The following is a 19528-nucleotide window of genomic DNA, read 5'->3' as shown; positions in this document are numbered from 1 at the left end:
GGCTCTGCCCACCTTGAAGACAACAGCACAGAGGCACCAGATCTTTATAATAACCTGGGATTGGGGGAGTGGTGCTGGTGGCAGAAAGACGAAAGTACTCCTTAAGATCTGAGAAACAACAACTCCTCATGTGTTTCACTTAGGGGCATTAAGGCTTTGACAGTGAGAACAGCACAAAGTAATGGCTCCTCTCCCAAACAGGCAGGAGGACTAACTAGTGGCTTCATCTGCTAAGGCACTTGTTGTCCAAGTCCTGCCTGCTTTTAACACTTGGGGAATGGGCTGAAGCAAGAAGGCTGTGGTTGTGAAGCAGGTGCTCTAGTGCTTAAGTAGGAACTTAGAGGAAAGAGATTAAACAATATTCTAGAAGTAGTCCCCAAGAAGTCATTCATTTAACATGATTGTGAATTAAAACTCAATACTCTTCATGACTGTGCTCACTATAGGCAAAGGGTATTTTTAAGACAATTTTTTTTCTGTTTCTGCTGCCAATAATAACACAGTCAAACTATTTCACGATCAGGCTTTTACAGCCAAAGGAGTTTATTGGAGTTAGACCCAGGAAAGGTGAGGTGCTCGTTCATACACTCATGTTTTGACTTCAGACCTCGGGCCTTTGACTAGTGGAGAACTCAACACCACAATTGTTGAGGCGATCAATCAGTTTTGTTTTAGAGAAAGCAGCTCCTGGAGAATACACACCACCCCTGTCAAGAAAAATCAAAGAGGAAAACGTTGTAGTAGAGTAGCAGATGACACCTTTTTTTGAAGTCAAAGATGGGTTTCCCTGCCTAAGAAAGAAAAAGCCACTTTGTCGCACAGGAGGAATTTGGCAGCCTGGTCCTATTCAGAGGTGCATTTTGGCATCCAGCAGACTCAATAGAAATAATTCCATTAACTGAAAATATAAACAACGGTGCGGTAGATACTGCAAAAGCATTAGGAAAAACCTGTGAGTACCTCCTTTCAAACTGAAAGGCAAATGATCACGAAGTGGCTTGTGGTGAGCTACCTTCCTCACACAGCCCTGTGGGTGAGGTAACACAAATCCACAGGGTTAGGAGAGCTGTATTTTCAGAGAGAATCACGCACACAGTAGCTTTAGGGGTGATCGAGCTGCTCTGCATGGGCAGTTACCTACTTTTTAGGCAGACAAGCTGGGTCTTCCAGAAGAGTGACAGCTGCTTGAACCATTGCAATTGGTGTAGCAACACAGCCACGCTCTGACACACACAAAAAAAGCCAAACCAAAGCAAGGAACCCAAAACACACCAATCAAACCACGTACAGCGTGTTGAAATAGAGAACGTAAACTTGCTCTTACCTACAGCATACTGAGGAACAATCTCTTAGTGAAACAGCCAACAGCCTTCCCCATCTAAGAACCCTAAGAACCGCCTTTTTACCTGTCACTTATCCCAAGGAGATGGCAAAGTCCTTAAGATCTAATCTGGACAAATACTGCTTCAAATGCAGTCCCAGAACCCCACAACTATCATGAGCCATCACCTCATGGGGACAGAGAGCAGCAAGAGCTTTCCCCTCCCAGGCTAAGATTCAGACTTTTGCTGTGAGACTGTTGCATTCAGCTACACCTCCAGGCATTTAAAGAAACTATGCTTCGTTAACTGCTGTCTGAACACGCATTCTCACTGTGTCCAAACTTTACGTCAGGTCTCACCTCCCCTCAAAGGAATGTATGTTATAGCCAGAAACAATAGCAGGACAGATCTGTTTAAGTGCCCTCACAGGGGATGAGAGACCAACACCAGGCTGCAACAACTCAAAACTGTCACAATGTAAAGCTGTTGGCTTTGTCCATGTTGCAAGGGCTCCTGAAGGGCAAAAGGAATAGCAGAGGAGCCATAATCCTAGTTTACAGTAAGGAATGGGAAGCAAAAGCAGTTAGCTGCCAGTAAGATACATACCCCGTCCTTTGACTTCAGTGCAGATCTTTACATTAGTTTTGCCGTTCTGAAGATCTTGCCCCTCACTCTAACTCTTGCCAGAAAAAAAGTCATTGGAAATGAGATTCCACCCATCTGTAGTGGACAAGTGTGGTCACCAAAATGGTGACTCTCATATCAGGCCAGCACAAGGATTCTATTATACCGAACACTGTGATTCATCTAAACTTGGGATGAATTATCCTGTGCTATTGCTTCAAAGGTACAATGAAGCAATGGAGGCGGAGGGGTGTGCGCGGAGACGAAAACCCTTTCCACTTCCACCCAAGCTGCTTGTAATGCATATTTCAGGATGCTAACACTCAAGTATTTAAAGAAACTTTTGAGCAGAAGCTGCGGTTCTGAGGAACAAGGGGACAGTTCCTCCTCTTCCCCAACTGAGCACAATGTTACTGCAGTGAACTGTTGACATGTTCTGTTACACTTGAACTATGAACGCAGCAATGACGTGGTGCTGGCAGTGAAAGAATCAGAACCATTAGCTTGGAAAAGACCTTTGAGACCATCGATTCCAACTGTACCTGTCCACTACCAAATCATATCCCTAAGCCCTTCATCTCCCTGCCTTCTAAATACCTCCAGGAATGGGAACTTAACCACCTACCTGGGCAGCCTGTTCCAGTGCTTGAGAACGCTTTATGTGAAGAAATTTTTCCTAAGGTCCAATCTAAAGCTCCCCTGATGCAGCCAGAGGCCATTCCCTCTCATCCTAACACCTGACACCTGCGAGAAGAGACCAACACTCACCTCTCTACAACTTCCAGAAATCTTACGCATATTCTATCACTTTCCAAGGTCTACTTTTAAGGTTGTTGTGGAAAATGGGGAAGAATGGTTGGCTTCTCTCCAGTAAACAATGCCAAATAAGGACATGTAATGTCCTTATTATTTATCATTATAAAAAAAATATAGGGGCCAGGGAAGGAAAGAACAGGAGGCAGGAGTGTTCCCTTTGAGGGCGTTCCCTTGACAGGAGTGGAAGGGGACACAGGATATGTGGTGCCCCTTTAACAGGGACAGAGATGCGGCCATCGGAGGTATAAGAGAAGCCGTAGCTGGGGGACTGAATGCCAGTGAGGTATTTGACAGTCGACAGAATAAGGAGGAGACTCCAAGAGAATGATTGGAGAGGGTGAAACAGAACATGCAAAAATATTCCGGGATTGACCTTAGAGTCAGAGGCAGGGGGAGAAGTACTTCTGGTCACTTTTGTGGCTTGGTCGTGGCTACTGTCCCGACAGCGAGAGAACAGAGAAGGATTCCACCTCCGGGGCCCCTCCACCAAGGCTCCCTCAGGGGAGGAGGGTGACAGGGACGAAGAGCAGCCCCAAGGGGTGCTCCAAAAAGGGGGATCCCTTCTAAGGGGGAAAGGGAAAAAGGAGATTTGGCGAGGTGGCTTAGAGGATGCTCATGCCCGGGACCAGAGGCTGAGATTCCAGCTGCTCCGTGGCTGTTGGGCCGGTGGGGAAAGTGGTTTTTGGAGTTTGACAGAGGAGGCTACTGGTCTGGCAGTGGGGGATGAGGGGGTGGCAGAACCTGGTCCTGCTCTTGAGGAAAACTCCAACCCAGCCTCCCCCCCCCCCCCCCCCCCCCCCCCCCCCCCCCCCCGCCCCAGGCTGAGGAAACTGGAGGAGCTCCTTACAGCCGAGCCGAGAAGCAGCCAGTGCTTCTTTCAGACGGCTCACAGGAAACAAACGAGGGGATTTATCGCCTACTTTCCTCCCTCAGCAAATCCAGATGCTGCCCGGGACAGCCTCTCCCGGTGAGCCTCCCACAGTTAGAGAGGCGCCCCTTATCTTCAGGGTTCGCCTGTAACGATGAGCGGAGGGTGATTTCTGGCGCGGTTATGGTCTCTCGCCGGGATGTGCCCTCTTTGTATCGCTCCCATTTGTCTTTAGCGCCGTTGGTGATCCATCCCTGGCAGCAGCTGCACGGGCGGCAGCTCAAGGAAAAGGGAGGTCAGAGAGACTTAGGAAGGGTTGAAAACAGTGGCTGAGGCATTGGAGGCAGGTCTGGAGGCGGAGCGGGCAGCTCTGCTGGTGACACAGAAGGCACTGGTTGAACTGAAAAGGGAAAAGGACCTGAAGGTGTTCTCTGAGAGCAGAGAAGAGCATCTGGCACAGGGGCTCAGAGGCTCTACCTGCTGGGCAAGAACATCCACAGGAAGCCTTGATGAAAGTTGGAGCCCAGGAGGAAGAATATACCCTGTTGGCAGACACGGGGGCAGAAAGGATGTGCCCGGTGCGGGTCCCCAAGGGGTGTAAAATGAATGGTGAGGAGATAAGGGTGGTTGGGGCAAAGGGGAAGGGATTTAAGGTGGCAGTTATTAAAGAGATCAGAATTCGGGGGAAAACCGATAGGGACTGGGGGATGCTTTGTTAGTGCCTGAAGCGGGGTGTAATTTATTGGCCCGAGACTTCCAGCTACAACTAGGGATGGGGGTGGTATGGATTGAGACTATGAGATTTTTGAATTTTCTCGGGAACGGGGGCTAAGAGTGAGCTATCGAGGGTTATACCCCGTCCGGGCGGTTTTTACCCGGCTGCCGCAGCGGGGGAGGGGGGAAGGTGGTGCCGCAGCAGGGGCTGTTCCCCCCCTCCCCCCTGTGTGCCTCTGCCCGCGGGACTGCCCGGGCCGGACCCGCCCGGACTCATCGACAGTTGGCAAAGCATTAACCCCTGACTGGGAAGGGTCTTTCCAGGTACTCTTGATGGAGTCGCGCTTCCCGAATCCAGAGCGGAGAGAACCCCCATCCCTGAGGCTGAGGTGACAAAGATGGACTGGCAAGAGTGAGTGAAAGAGCACTGCTGCAGTGGTTTGGATGGGAACCGTGGGGATATCTAAGGGAGGGGGAAACTGGGAAAGGAAGGGAGGGGGGAAAGGTAGACCTGGGAGGGGTGTATGGAACCCCAGCTCAGAGGGTGCTCGTGTTTGATCGGGATCAACAGGTTATCGACGGGTGGGTCGGTGTTATTCCATGTTTACAATGTGGAATATTGCAACGACGCAGGGGGCATCTGCCTGGGTATTGTGTGAGTGTATAAAGTGTAAATCTAGATGGTATTGTATTGCCGGACGAAGAAGGGCTGAGTGTATTGAGTGTTTCCCTGAGATCCCCCGGTATTATAATTGCGAGAGAGCTCCCCGGGAGGCGAATATCATTAAACTGGAGTGTGGTAAACTCAGACTTATCCCTGAAATTTGGAACGTCTGGGAAAAGGATTGGGAACGTATCACCCAGTATTGCCGAAAGAAATCAGAGAGGCCATAGAGCAGAGGGCAGGACCGGATTGAGTGGTTGGCTTTGTGTCAGTAAACAATGCCAACTAAGGACGTGTAATGCTACCCCTAAAGACCCTATTTTTACCTAAAGGGTAAAAATAAAACCCTAATGATTGTTTAAAATGTAGTGGATTGTTCATGTTTTAGTTCAGACATGGGATGGGTTCAATTTAGGTCTAGAAAAATGGTGGAAAGAAAAGTGGATTAAAAGTTCCAACCTCAAGCCAAAAATTAGATCAAATATTAAGGGAATAAACCGGCTCTTGGCATTTTTGGCTTGAGGGGGCGTGGAGATCCAAAATGTCTTTCTTTGTGGATGCCAGCTTGTCTGTGGTGCGGGGTTCAGTGGAGGGGCAGTGCTCACCAGTGGGCACCGTTTCCGCGCCAAAATGTAGCAGTTTTCGGCAAATGTATAAAAAGGGAGAGGAGCCTGGACCAGGTGCGCCTCTGGCTGATGCGACTCAGCCTTAGCCACGCACCCAGCGCTGCTTCCTTGCTTTGCAAAATTGAATACCTCATAATAAATTTTTCATGATAAACTTTTGTTTGGTTGGATAAAAGATTTTGCGTTGTCTGTTTATGACATCAGGAAGCTGCCTTTCAAGAAGAATGCCCAAACAGAGATCCTCAGATCTCCTGCACAGATAAGTGCACGAGTTGAAACCTAAGCACCATCTGAAATGGGATGGTTGTCTCAAGCTCTTTAAAATCCTTATTTTCCTGGTTCTAATAAGTTTCCCTGCAGTCGTGTCCCTGTTTTTTGTCACAGAGAACCTAACCTGTCCAGACATGAGGTTTCCTAACTTGTTCCTTTGGCAGGAGTGAATAAAGCCAGGCAGGCATGAGAGTATAAAATGTCCTTGAGGCCTCTGCTATGTGCACCCAAATTGCTTGGGAAGCTTGTGTGTAGGACGTGCAGATGGCCCCCGTGTCTCGTCTGTGGGTGGGCTTGGTCCCACACTCAGCTGATGGTGTGGACAGCCCCCCTGCTTGATTTGCAGCCAGGTCCCATCTCAGCTGCTCCTGGCTCCATGAGGTGGGGGAACCTGCAGCAGAGCAGTCTCGCCCAGACCAGCCAGCTGCTTGCTGCAGCCCACGATCCCTGTTTTCCAGGCACCACCGTCCACTACTGTGAAGGCAGAAAGTACTGCAGAGACTCAGAGCCTGATGAGGATCAAGGAATAGAGGTAGTTCGTGGAGTCAGAGCCCTTCAGCATGGGGATAGAGGAGGTAAGTGGAAATCAGCCTCACTTCTGCCTTTCCAGTATGACCACCAGCTGTATAGCCCCGTCCCACTGGTGGCCCAGAGCTGCTCCCAGAGTGGCTTTGTGCCCCTCCAAGCATGTCACAGAGCACTGCTGAAGCAACTGGTCATTGGAGGGGTCTTGTGGATCGTGTCACAGGGCTGACTGAGGATGCTAACTGCATAGCAGATGCGGAGGACATTATTCATCTCATCTCTAATCAGGTAGTTGATAGGAAATTTCTGCAGTGGATTTTGCTGTAGCATCTTGAGAGGGAGCAGTCTGCAAGTCAGAGAGAGAGTGAAAAGCGTCGGGAGTCAGATGGGCTGAGATGGAGTCCGCAACTCAGCTCCAATGGCACTCAGGTCCAGGTCTTGTGTTTCTCTAGAGGCATTCAAGGGTGTTTTTAAGGGCAAGTTCTGCAGCAGAGAGAATTTATTGCTGCCAGGAGACCTCCGAAATTACTTGAATGTAGTTTGTTAATTAATGCATGAATTGGTGAATATGGGAGAACATTTCTCATGCAGTTCCTCCACAGGAAGGTGTAACAAATAGAGGATGACATGAGGATGATTTTGCCTATGTTTAAGGAAGAGGCCCCTCCAGTGACATCTGTCCTTTGCTCCAGGCCATGGCTGCCCTTCTGCATTGATTTTGATGCTTGACATCTGATCTCTCCTCTCCTGTCTTCAGGTTTTTGACATCCTCCCACTGTACACTGTGCTGCAGCCGAGTGGCGCTGTGCAGGGTGCAGGGAGGCCCAACCTATGAGGTTGCACTGAGCGGGGAGGCTTCGCTTATCAACTGCCTCCTGGACATCACAGTGATCGACTATGGGCTGCAGGTACCACACACTTCTCTTTGCAGAGGTCTTTGAAACTATCACCAGCAGGTCTAGGGCTCTCTCCCCTCCCAGCTACTTTGTTGGCTCTATGGTTTGGAAGTACAACGTTTGAGTGATACGTCCTGTATCCAAGCTGGTTTTTAGTGGCCATCCCCACCCCTGTCTTCAAGGTAACTAACACTGACTCTTTGGGCAGGCAGGATCCCAGCACCTATCTCCAGAGGAATGTGTTCCCAAGACACTGATCTGCTCCTAAAGCCTGAGGTCCAAAGAGATGCTTTTTTCCAATGCTTTGCTTAATCAATGATATAATCCAGGAAGGAAGTTAACTTGGGCTGTTGCTGTAGCTGGAAGGAACATCCCTGACTAATTCCCACTTTACTAATTTTCAGTTAAAAACCCGACCAATGTTTCTGGCTGCTGACCCCGTATGTGTTGTGCTGCCTCTCCTTTTGCTGTCACTGCAAGCTCTGCAAATACTTGTATGTGGGTGCCTTTTCTGTAATGCCTTAATACCATCTCCTTTGTTTCATCTGTTAGAGCACACTTTAAAGTGCAGAGAACTTTATCCTCTTGGGTTTCGTTATCCCTGATCTTCAGGGGTTGGTTTTGCCCCTCTGCGTGCTGCCATAAAGATCCATTCCTGTGTAGCGTAATGAGGCACCTATAGCTGTGGGTTCCCCAGGTTAACCTGGGAGACCTGAGCACCCCCATCTCCCCTGCCCCTGCTTCTCTTCTGTGTTGTGTGCATTTGCTCTCATCACAGTGAAAGCAGAAGGAATTTCCCAGCATCAGGCCTGTGTCTGTAACTCCCCGCTCCTCTGTGCTCTCTTCAGCTGTTTAACAATGTTGTGGAAACAGAGGTCACCCTGTGGAACAGTGGGAAGCTGGAATTCACCTACGTGGTGTTAAACGCCAGCGTGGCCACTGCAGACTGCCCACAGCCCCGTGAGCCCCTGGTCCTCCCCAGCATGGTGAGTGCGGAGGATGCACAAATGGTTAACCACAGCCCCGTGTCCGGCTGCCCAGGATAGGCTGTAGGAATAAAACAGGGGAAAATAAACAGAAGAAGAAAATGAACCCACCCCCACCCCCGACAAAACCCCAAACAAGAAGTATTGGGAGAGGGAAGGCTGTAAGCAGTCACTGCTGGGGGCTGAGGAGACCAAGCTAGCACAGTCTTACAGACTCCCTAAGTGGCCTGAATCATAGAATCATAGAATCACCAGGTTGGAAAAGACTTCTTGGACCATCGAGTCCAACCATTCCTATCTGCCACTAAACCATGTCATTGAGCACCTCGTCTACCTGTCTTTTAAATACCTCCAGGGATGGGGACTCCAACACCTCCCTGGGCAGCCTCTGCCAGAGCCCCGTGATCATTTCTGTGAAAACTTTCTTCCTGATATCCAGTCTGAACCACCCCTGGTGGAACTTGAGGCCATTCCCCCTTGTCCTGTCCTTTGTTCCCTGGGAGAAGAGGTCAGCACCCACCTCTCTCCAACCTCCTTTCAGGTAGTTGTAGAGAGCAATAAGGTCTCGCCTCAGCCTCCTCTTCTCTAGGCTAAACAACCGCAGGTCCCTCAGCCGCTCCTGGTAGGACTTGTTCTCCAGCCCCTTCCCCAGCTTCGTTGCTCTCCTCTGACACACTCCAGAGCCTCAACATCCTTCTTGTAGCGAGGGTGGCTGCTTGAACCAGCTGGTGGCTCCTCTGTTCCACAAAAACTGCATGTGGGAAGCACGAGCGCTTCCGCCACTCCGAACCCTGGCTGCTGAGCTCTCTGCTTGTGCCAGCACTGGAGCTGGATGGTGCTGGGTCTCCTGAGGGTCACCTTACCCAGTCAGGGCCCTCAACAGCCGCCTGGGAACTGCTGTGCTGTGACAGGAGCTGCCAGCCCTGCTGAGGGCACGGGGGCACTTCACTCTACAGTGGCTCGAAAAAGAGCTTCTGTTTATTCAGCCTGACTCTCGCTGCAGAGCTGCGTTGGTGCTGCGCAGAGGGTGGTCTGTAGGTCTGTGCTGTGGGGGAATGCACCCCTGCAAGTCCTCTGAAAGACATGCTGCATCCTGGTGTAGGAGACGTCGGCTTTTGATGCATGAAAGCTAGAAGGTGATGTTCTCTGATACTCAGAGTTGCCTTCTCTTCTCAGAGTGTCTGTCATCAGAGCCATCCCTCCACCAATCCCTCTTTGGTGCATTCCTTCCCTCTTCTTCCATGTCTGCAGGGTTACCTTGGACCTGGCAAGGAGCGAGTGCTGAAGGTCTGCTACCTGCCTGGAGTGCCTGGAGTCTTCTGCAGATTTTCCTGGCCCAAGTGGATCACCTGAAGCCAGAAGAGACATACCTGAAAGGAAAGGGGAACTTTCCCAGGTTCTCCTTGGACCTCCCCTGGAATATCAAAGGTGAGCACTGCCTGTCTGCTCCCAGGAAGATCCTCTGTTCCCCACCTCCTCCACATCTTCCATCCCCAGGGCAGCTCGCACCCACTCCACCAAGCCTGGAGGTTTCGGGGCTGCCAGACCAACACTCAGCCCTCTGGTTACTTCCCGAGTCTCTGACAGATGAGCCTGTGGGCTCTGCCCCAGGAACCATCCTGCAGAGCTTGCCAGCATATCTGTTGGAGTGCTGGAAAGGTGATGGCTGGATAGAAATGCTCAGGAAAGCTCTAACAGAGGCTGGCAGGGATTTTGGCAGGGTTGGATTTGCATGACACTGCAGGGGATGAGATGCTTCTTTGTGGGAGAAAGATTGAAAGGGAGGGAACATCAGGATTCAGAAGGGAGTAGCAGGATCCGCTTGCAATAAATTGTTAAAGTACTATGTTCCTGGGAGAAGCCAGTGTTGGGAGAATGGGGCTTCCAACTCAAATGGGAATGGTGCTGTGCACGTGATTCTATTTGAGGATGTTTTCTTCCTTCAGGAAATGAAAAATATGAGGAGATCCTCAAGGACACAAAAGAGAAGATGGAACAAGACAACCAGACAGACCAAGCAGTTGTTCTGGGGGAGGCTGTGGCTGCGGATACACTGGCAGACAGTTCAGACACCATGGTGAGAACAGCTGCTGCCCTGTTTGGCACATGCCACCCTCCCTCTGTGTCTTTTGGTCCCCTTGCAGCCCAGAGCAGGCTTCCCAGTGTTCCGCTGGCACTTGGGACCTCCCTGCCCACACCTGGCCATAATCCAGCATCGTCTCAGCACTGCCCTAGGAGCTGCCCACCTCTGGCAGGTGTCCTCCTATAGCCACACCAGTTTCCTGACTGCCCCAGGGAGAGATTCTGAAGGCTCTGCTCAAGAGATTGAGTGTATGGTAGTCTGTGATGGAGATGCAGGTCCTCGCTGGGATATTTGTTGCTCACAGCTCAAGCCCTGCCATGTATACAGAGCTTAATAGCAGCAGCCTCGCTGCACCCTGGGATTGTGCAGCTAATGTTCATCTCCAAGAGGCCTCAGCTTTATCGTGGTTCCATTTTCAGGAGGGATTCTGTCCAGGCTGCTTTGGCATTGGCTGGGGGCAGGCAAATAACTTGGCGCTCTGGAAGGTTCCTGGCTTGTCTGTCTGTTTGTCTCTTTGACGGATAAGGTTCCGTAAGAGTCACTGGGCAGGTGAAGAGACTGGAGTTCTTTTCCCTTGAGAGAAGGCAGAGAGAGTAGAAGGTGTCACAGGCACTGATTAGTGAAACAGGAAGACCCCATTACCCCTCTCAACAGGAGCAGGGTGCGATCCTCCTGAAGAGACCATCCTGTGCCTTGGGAAGGACCCTTGTTAACCAGGCACTGTCTTTCCTTTCCTCAGTTGGAGCCTTGGCTACAGATGCAGCTGGAGGAGGTGCTGCTTGAGGAACATGCCCTGGAGCAGCAGACAGCTCTGGCCTCCAGTGCCCCGGAGGACAGTGCCTTTGACCAGCATGCTCACTGGAGACTTCTTGAGTGAGTAGGGACTGCTGTACCCTGTCTCCATGTGGCCCGAAGGTAACACCCAGCAGTGCCCCCCTGGTCCTGAGACCTCCTTGTGTCTGCAGAGCCGGGGACTTCAGAAAGGAGCTGATCGTGATAGCTTTGGCACGCTCCTCGTGAGTGGATGAGATTTTCTGTGTGGGCAAATCCTATTACAAGGTCCTGAACCAATTTCAGTCTTAGCCTGTACACCACACTTAGCAGTTTCATTGAGACCAGTGGAGGTCCGAGGGACTTATCTAGGATGGCTTTTTGTAGCAGAGGAACTGTGACCAGTATCCATTTTGAAGTGATTTTATTTTAAGGTCCCATGGGTAGGTGGTAAAACCTTGGACCTAGAGTCCCCATGACTTACCAAAGTCTTATTAGTAACGTGGCCTTGGGTTTCACAGGTATGAGTTGAGTTTTTACAGCAGTGAATAGAAACAAATCCACTATACTTGCTTCTTCCATTTGCTAGGAACTGGGAACCAATACTGCTCTCTCCACCACCAAGAAGGATTATGGCTTTCTGACCAGGTTTTCTACTTGGAGCATCTCACAGCTCCTCATTTCCTACTTTCTCTGCCCAGGGTAGTGTTCCCTCAATAGAAGAAGAGCAAGGCGGATGATAACATTATCTTCAAGCAGTATGTCATGGACACAGGCGTATTCCACTTTGGAGAGCCTTCATGTGGCCATGCCTCTTGGTACCGTCAGGGAGAAGACATCACCTGTTCAGAGTTTGTGCGAATTCTGGACACGTGCGGGTGAAGGATTTCCCAAACATGACTGGGGCTCCTGGCCTTGAACCCCTCCAGGGATGGGGCAGCCGCCACTGCTCTGGGCAGCCTGGGCCAGGGCCTCCCCACCCTTGCACGCAAACATTTCTCCCTAAGCTTTCATCTCAATCTCCCCTCTTTCAGCTTTAAATCACTCCCTCTCATCCTATCCCTGCCCTCCCTGATCAAGAGCCCCTCACCAGCTTTCCTGGAGCCCCTTTCAGTACTGGAAGCTGCTCATAGGTCTCCCCACTGCCTTCTCCTCTCCAGGCTCAACAACCACAACTCTCTTAGCCTGTCTTCGTACAGGAGGTGCTCCAGCCCTCGGATCACCTCTGTGGCCACCTCTGGACTCGCTCCAACAGATCCATGTCCTTCCTGTGCTGAGGGCTCCAGAACTGGACGCAGGGCTCCAGGTGAGCAGAATTCACGGAGGTGTCATGCAGATCCATAAATTTGATGAGAAATTATTCACTGTCTTGATTTTCACTGTGCATGCGCCTCGAAAATAGCAACTCGATTTTCTACAGGTGTTGAGTGGCCTCTAGTGTCTGCTTCACAGATGAACTTGTGCTTTCCCACCAGATCGTCCTAACAAGGCATTAAAAGGAGCTCATTGGTCCTTGTATTTCTCACTTATCCCATCTGTTCTTGGCTCAGACCATTTTCCCAAGATGTGTCTGATCTTCAGAGAAGGCCTCTCACACCGAGAAAGACCTGGAGGGACTGGAACGTGTCCGGAGAATGGGAAGGAAGCTGGGAAAGGGTCTGGAGCCCAGGGGTTCTGGAAGCGGCTGAAGGATCTGGGGCTCTTTAGCGTGGAGAAGAGAAGGCTGAAGGGAGACCTCATCACTCTCTGCAGCTCCTGGAAAGGAGGTTGTGGTGAGACAGGTGCTGGGCTCTTCTTCCAAGGAACAAGTGATGGGATGAGAGGAAATGGTTGAAGTTACGCCAGGGGAGGGTTAGAATGGATACTGGGAAAGGTTCCTTCATGGAAGGGGCTCTCAAGCGGTGGCAGAGGCTGCCCACAGCAGTGGTGGAGTCTCCACCCCTGGAGGGGTTCACCAGCTGTGTAGCCATGGCCCTTGGGGACAGGATTCAGTGGTCACAGTGAGGTTGGTCTGATAGTTGGACTGGATGAGCTTGGAGGGCTTTTCCAACCTGAATGATTGCCTGATTCCGTGATTGTTATCATGGAACAGAAAGGTTCCCTTGGCTCTGTCGCAGCTGGGCCATTTTTCCATCTCTCCCCTCACTCCACACCCTGTAGCCCCAGGCCCTTCCTGCCGGACGCAGTGCCTGCAGCCGGGACAAGCAGCAGGACAGCGTGAACCTCATGAGGTTCAGCAAGGCCAAGGGCAAGGTCGTGCTCCTGGATCGGGGCAATACCAGGCACAAATCCAGGCTGGGCAGAGAATGGATTTGGAGCAGCCCTGAGGAGAAGGACTTGGGGTGTTGGGGAGAAGCTCCACGTGAACCAACAAAGTGAGCTCACAGCCCAGAAACCAACTGTGTCCTGGGCTGCACCCAAAGCAGTGGGACCAGCAGGGGGATGGAGGGGATTCTGTCCCTCTGCTCCGCTCTGGTGAGACCTCACCTGGAGCCCTGCATCCGTTTCTGGAGACCACAACATAAGAAGGACATGAATCTGTCGGAATAGATCCAGAGGAGGCCGTGTAGATGATCCAAGGGCTGCAGAACATCTGCTATGAGGACAGGCTGAGAAAGTTGGGATTGTGAAGCCTGGAGAACAGAAGGATCTGAGGAGACTTGGAGTGGAACTGGATGGGCTTTAGGGTCATAGAATCATACAATCATTAGGTTGGAGAAGACCTTTGAGATCACCACTTCGACCGTACCTGTCCACTACTAAATCATGTTCCCAAGCACCTCATCTACCCTCCTTTTAAACACCTCCAGGGATGGTGACTCAACCACCTCCCTGAGCAGCCTCTGCCAGTGCCTGATAACCTTTCCTGTGAAGAGGTTTTTCCTGATGTCCCACCTAAACTTCCCCTGAAGCAGCTCGAGGCCATCTCCTCTTGTCCTATCACCTCTCGCTTGGGAGAAGAGACCAACACCCACTTCTCTACAACCTCCTTTCAGGCAGTTGTAGACAGGGAGAAGGTTTCTCCTCAGCCTCCTCTTCTCCGGGCTGAACAACTACAGCTCCCTCAGCCGCTCCTCGTAAGACTTGTCCTCCAGCCCCTTCACCAGTTCCAGGCCCTTCACCAGTTCCATTCCTCTTCTCCGGTCACACTCCAGGAGCTCCATGTCATCTTTGTAGTGAGACGCCAAAACAAAGACCCAGGATTCAAGGGGTGGCCTCATCAGTGTTGAGTACAGAGGGAGAACCACTTCCCTGCTCCTGCTGGCTATGCTGTTTCTCATACAAACCAAGATGCCACTGGCTGCCTGGGCCACCTGGGCCACCGCTGGCTCATGGTCAGTCACCTGCTGACCAACACCCCCCAGGTCCTTCTCCACCGGGCAGATTTCCAGCCACTCTTCCCCAGGCCTGTAACGCTGCAAAGGTTTCTGTGTCCCAAGTGCAGGACTCGGCACTTGGCCTTGTTAAACCTCATCCCGCTGGCCTCAGCCCATGGATCCAGCCTGTTCAGATCCCTCAGGAAAGCCTCCCTGCCCTCCAGCATATCGACACTTCCTCCCAGTTCAGTGTCATCCGCAAACTTGCTGAGAGTGCATTAATTCATCTCATCCAGGTCCTTGATAAAGACATTGAACAGAACTGGACCCAGCCCCGGGGACACCACTTGTGACCGGCCTTAAGCTGGCTTTAAAGCTGGGTTATCACCAGGCTTTGGGTCCACCCATCTTGCCAGTTTTTAACCCAGCAGAGGCTGTGCCTGCCCAGGCCAGAGGTAGCCAGTTTTTCAAGAAGGATACTGTGAGATACTGTGTCAAAGACTTTCCTACAGTCCAAGTAAACCACATCACCTCTGGGTGACGTCTGTTTTGATGGGGGGCGCATGAGGCCAGTCTGGAAGAAGAGGGTGGGAAAGGCTGCAAAATCTCACGGCCAATGGATATTCTGGGGATGCGGATGCACGGACTTGCGGGCCAGTGACACGCTGGCCAGTGGCCGTGGCCTCTGTGATGTCATACTTTGTGATGCTGACCTGTTGCCTTGGAGACATCTCTGGTGTCCAGGGCAAAGCACACTCTGGATTCACTCTCCAGGACGATCTGGAGGGGGCAGGTGCTCTCTCCACTGGGAGCTACCCGCACCTTTCTCAGGGTGTGATAGACAAAGCGTTTTGGCTGCAATTGGGATGTTGCAGTGCCCGGTGCCAGTTCCACCGGAGTGCAAAATCCGTCTGCTTGAAAGGTAGGTCAGGTCTGTCCATGTCTGCTTCTGTGCAGTCATTGCTTGGACTTTAATGCCCATGGTAGGGCCTCCAGCTCTTCAGGGTTTCGTCAGCTCCTGTTCTTACGCTTCCTGAAGGGCACAGCCTGTGCTCCTGGTTGTTTTCTGTATGCGATGTGTCCAGAGGTCTCCCCTTTTGATTGAACTCTACCAGCCTTGCCCAGTGCTCTCTCTCCCGGATGGTATTCATTTCCCGAGTGCTGGATCGCTGACTCCAGGCTTTGTAGGGAGGCATCCTAGCCTGGCAGCTGAAGATCCATTCCAGTTTAGCTGCTTGCTCATTTGCTCTGTGGTGGTTCAGGACAGTCTCCTACTCCAGCCTCAACTTCCACTGCTTTTGGCGTTTGGCAGCGTAACTTTTCCAGCAGGGAGGCGGAGGAGGCAGAGAGGTGCAGTGCAGTCGGGTCTGTGCCTGCAGAGCACGGGTGCTCAGTCACTTGGGAAGGTCCTCATCTCTCTTCTGGTGGAGACATGAAGCAGCCGGTCCCCAGAACGGACGGACCGTCCTCGGAGTAGGAAGCCCTGAACATCCCAAGCGAATGCTTACCAAAATCTCCTCTCAGACCTTGAGCATGAGTTATCCGGCTTCTCGGGGAACCTTGTGCTGTGAACACGCCTGATCTTAGAAGGATGTGTCCACTGACGATTGTTTGTCCTGGCCACAGAGACACAGTGGCTCAAAACTCCTCTGCGGCCCTGAATGAAAACATGAGGATTAAGCTGACGGTCCTTGGCTTTGTTTGCTTGTTTGAAGGAAGGCAAGTGTATGCCTTGTGTGCCGCAGGGCTGTGCGGGACAATTGTTGGTACAGGTGGTGCAGCTGAAGAGGGAAGTGGATAAGAACAGGGCTGCGCTCCCTCAGAAAGCTTGCTGGGGGGGCAGTGATGGGAGCTGCGTTGGTGGGAGTTTGTGCTCTGCCTGGGAGACAGCTGGTAGGGTGGTTCTGTGGGAATTCAAGCAATGTGAACAGAGAGCAGGGAAGCACTCACAGAAAGAAGGGGAAGTTGGTTTAGGCATCAAGGTGACCATTTGACCATGGTTTCTGTTTCTCCTTCTAGGGATCATCTGAGAGTCTGTAAAATGCATTTCTGCTTCCGTGATGTTATGCTTGATGCCATTCCTGCAGCAGTGGGACTTCTTGGCTGCTGCTGGATCTATTCCCATAGAAAGAAGCAGGCAAACGGTCATGAAAAGAAAGCAAGAGGCTTTAAGGAAGAGCAGCAAGAAGAACTGCACAAGAAGGACTCATCGCTCGAACCAGCAGCAGGGGTTTCTCAGAGCTTGCCGCTCTCCTCGGAAGAGAAACACCCAGACAACGAACCCTCGACCTCCCTGCTAGCGACAGGATCAATGACCCTCGGTAGCATCAGGGAGAAGAGGAGAGAGGAACTTGAAATGTGGGAGAAGGAGCTGATGGTGAAGGAGGCCCACCTTGCCCAGCAAAATGAGGAGCTCAAGAGAGCATGGCAAGATCTCCAAAGTGACCGAGAGGAGCTGAAGCAGCAGAAGGCCTCCTTCCACCTTGATTTGGAGAACCTCCGTGTGCTCAAGGAGGAAGTGGAGCTGGAAAAGGCTCAGTTCAAGCAGAACATGGAGGAATTCAAAAGGGACCAAGAGGAACTGCAGCTGCAGAAGGTCTCCTTCCATCTAGATCAAGAGGGCCTTTGTACAGCCATAGAGGAATTCAAGAGGGAGAAAGAGAAATTCAGGCTTGACATGGAGCGATTTCCTGAAACTCGCCTGGTGCCTGACCACAGCCAGGTAAGTGCTGCCCAGGGCTGGGCTGCTGGGGACGCCGAGCCCCTCAGGGAACTTCTAGGTGCTCCTGGGCCAGCTGCACGCCAGCAGTGATCGACTGGTGCCAGCCTGGCCCCAGACAGTTCGGGGCTGCTGTTCCCCGTTCTTCCATTGCACGGGATGTGCTGGGCTGCGTTTGTCGCTCCTCCAGAGCTGCCAAGGCAGAGCCAGTGCTCAGCTCTGGCAGGAGGGTGTTCCAACAGCCTCAGCTCTGCCCACTTCTCTGTGCCGTGTGCTGGCAGACAGCACGGCGGAGGGGACTGGCTCCCAGAGAAGATGCCCAAGGCTATTATTCCACGTGGTCTATGTAGCCTTTGACGTTGGCATTCAGTCCGTGGGGGGATGAGCTCTGGGAAGTGCTCAGGCAGATGAGACATGCTTCTCGGAAAGAGCCTGATCCTTGTGAGTTACTGGCACCCTTCAGCTGTCACAGAAGACACGTGCAAGGCTGAGAAGAGAAGGACAATGCAGTTTGTACACTAGAATCCATTTCCAAAAGCATTCTCGGGATCTACCAAAGAGAAGGGTGTTGTCCACAGCTAGAAAGAACAGCCTCATACAGACCATGCTCAGTGCATTTTTCAGCAAGCTGAGAGTTTTGGTTTTATGTCTGTGCACATTCTGGCTGAGGAGAGCAAGTGTTCACTGGCAGAACGTGGGCTGAATGGGGTCCTCAAGCTTGTCATTGATTTGTCGGTTTGTTTCTGCTTCCCTCATTCTGAATGGAGTTGTCTTGGAGCTGTAGAAAACAGAGTTTAGAAATGTAGGATCGTGGCCTGGAAATGCTTTTGGGTGCTTTAATGGACTCATTGCAGAGCTGAGCAGTGAGCTCTGGGAAGCAAATCCTCAGAGTAAGACTGGCTCCCTCCCAGCCCGCTTCCTGACCAGGCCAGAAGTTTCTTGAGTACCCAGGAAAGCTGTTACAGCATCGAGCAGCCGCAGCCATGCGAGGGGCATGGATGCTAAGGGGAAGGCTGAGTAGGAAAAGAATTATGAAGCCTGAAGGATGAGGAGAAGGAAGCCCTGGGATCTTCCTGACATTGCAGAGCTGTTAATAGAGGGCTGAGAGAGGTGCTGTTGGGCTTTTGTTCTGATCTCCTGTTTGAATGTACCCACTCAGTTACATGCTGAGACAGCCAGTAGGAAAAAACATCAGGAACAATGTGTTTGCTTTCCTCTTTTCCTTGGGAAGCCTTCCTTTGGCAAGTACCCACTGCAGTGCTGTGCGCAGGCAGTCCCCTGCTGGGGAGGAATGCTTCTCCTTGACCTTCTGCCACCGTCCCTGTGCACGAACGATCCAGGGTGAGCCTGGGCCTTGAGATCTAAGACAATATTTGCCCTTAGCTTGCAGGAGCAGAAGCGACCGGAGCATCAGAGGACAACCAGGGAGACTTCACACAGGAGGCGGCTGAGGAGCTTCAGGCTCGAGTGGCTGCAGGTGAAGAGCGCTCCTACGCGAGCACCCACTGCCAAATGTGTGAAGCATTGCAGGCACAGCTCGCAGAGATGAATAATGCCAACACCCACCTGGCTGAAGAAAACGCTCACCTCCGTAGGCAGATGGCTTTGACAGAAGAGGTTCAAGCTGAAAATGCTCACCTGAAAAGCAAACTTGAGCATGTGGCTAAGGTGCCGGAAGTGGTAGAGAACGAACTGGTAGGCAGGATAAAAATGGCAGAATGGAGTCAAGAACTGGAGAAGGAGCGTGAGGAGACAAAGTCCACGGTCCAGAGGAAATCGGAGGAAGGCAGATGTTTGCAGAGGGCTCAGACAGAAGAACACAGGGAACACAAGGAAGCCCTGCAAGCGATTCAAGCCAAGCTGACTGAACTGAATGGTCGCTTTCTGAAGCATGATGAACAATGCCAGCAGTTTCTTCAGGAACTGGAACAGCTAGAAAAATAAGGATCCAACCCTACCATTTCCAGGCCACACCTGCTGAGTGTGTACTGTTGAGTTTTGGCATGCAAAGCCAGACTTCCTTCTCCACCAATCAGCAATTAATACAGTGACCATATTCACTCAAGTTTCCCTGTCTTTAGGTGTAAGCTCGCTATAAACAGTGGAAACAAAAGAAAATGTTCAGCAGGTGGTCAGGCTTGAAGAAAAGAAAAATGTCCCCAGAGCTCTAGGTATCAGCCAATGGGCTGAACTTGGCCTCCCCCCACCCCTACCGGTGACCTTGTCGGGGCAAGAGACTTGAGGGGAAAATGTGATCCAAACTGTTGGGATCAGCGGACAGGCTGTGTCCCATCCCCCTCCGTCCCCTCTCCCCGCATTCCATTGGG

At 51.6% G+C, this 19528-nt stretch overlaps 1 protein-coding gene across 2 annotated transcripts; it reads left to right on the top strand.

Moving 5' to 3' along the window:
* The first annotated feature begins 4048 nt into the window (after nucleotides 1–4048).
* On the top strand, nucleotides 4049–19398 carry LOC128850817 (golgin subfamily A member 6-like protein 24). 2 transcript variants are annotated; one of them, XM_054055832.1, is made up of 9 exons: nucleotides 4049–4239; nucleotides 4669–4756; nucleotides 6363–6479; nucleotides 7187–7337; nucleotides 9563–9739; nucleotides 10258–10388; nucleotides 11134–11267; nucleotides 16502–17204; nucleotides 18585–19398. In XM_054055832.1, exons 6-9 carry the CDS (start codon nucleotides 10302–10304, stop codon nucleotides 19143–19145), a joined length of 1485 nt encoding a protein of 494 aa, XP_053911807.1. In that variant the 5' UTR covers nucleotides 4049–4239; nucleotides 4669–4756; nucleotides 6363–6479; nucleotides 7187–7337; nucleotides 9563–9739; nucleotides 10258–10301; the 3' UTR covers nucleotides 19146–19398. The 2 variants fall into 2 exon arrangements, with proteins under 2 accessions (XP_053911807.1, XP_053911808.1); XM_054055833.1 differs by lacking the exons at nucleotides 4049–4239; nucleotides 4669–4756; nucleotides 6363–6479; ... (1 more) ...; nucleotides 9563–9739; nucleotides 10258–10388 and adding an exon at nucleotides 12326–12471 and having other exon boundaries at nucleotides 11149–11267.
* The last annotated feature ends 130 nt before the right edge of the window (nucleotides 19399–19528 follow it).

This window comes from Cuculus canorus, unplaced genomic scaffold (assembly GCF_017976375.1).
Source record: "Cuculus canorus isolate bCucCan1 unplaced genomic scaffold, bCucCan1.pri scaffold_85_arrow_ctg1, whole genome shotgun sequence".
NCBI lineage: Eukaryota > Metazoa > Chordata > Aves > Cuculiformes > Cuculidae > Cuculus > Cuculus canorus.
Note: the sequence above shows the minus strand (reverse complement) of the source record. Positions and strands in the feature narration are given on the sequence as shown.

Excerpts from the sequence above, each read along its gene's own strand:
- LOC128850817 (XM_054055832.1), top strand. The coding sequence starts at position 10,302 with ATGGAACAAGACAACCAGACAGACCAAGCAGTTGTTCTGGGGGAGGCT. Across the intron at positions 10,389-11,133 it reads CAGACAGTTCAGACACCATG|TTGGAGCCTTGGCTACAGAT; the intron begins GTGAGAACAGCT and ends TCCTTTCCTCAG. Across the intron at positions 17,205-18,584 it reads TGGTGCCTGACCACAGCCAG|CTTGCAGGAGCAGAAGCGAC; the intron begins GTAAGTGCTGCC and ends ATTTGCCCTTAG.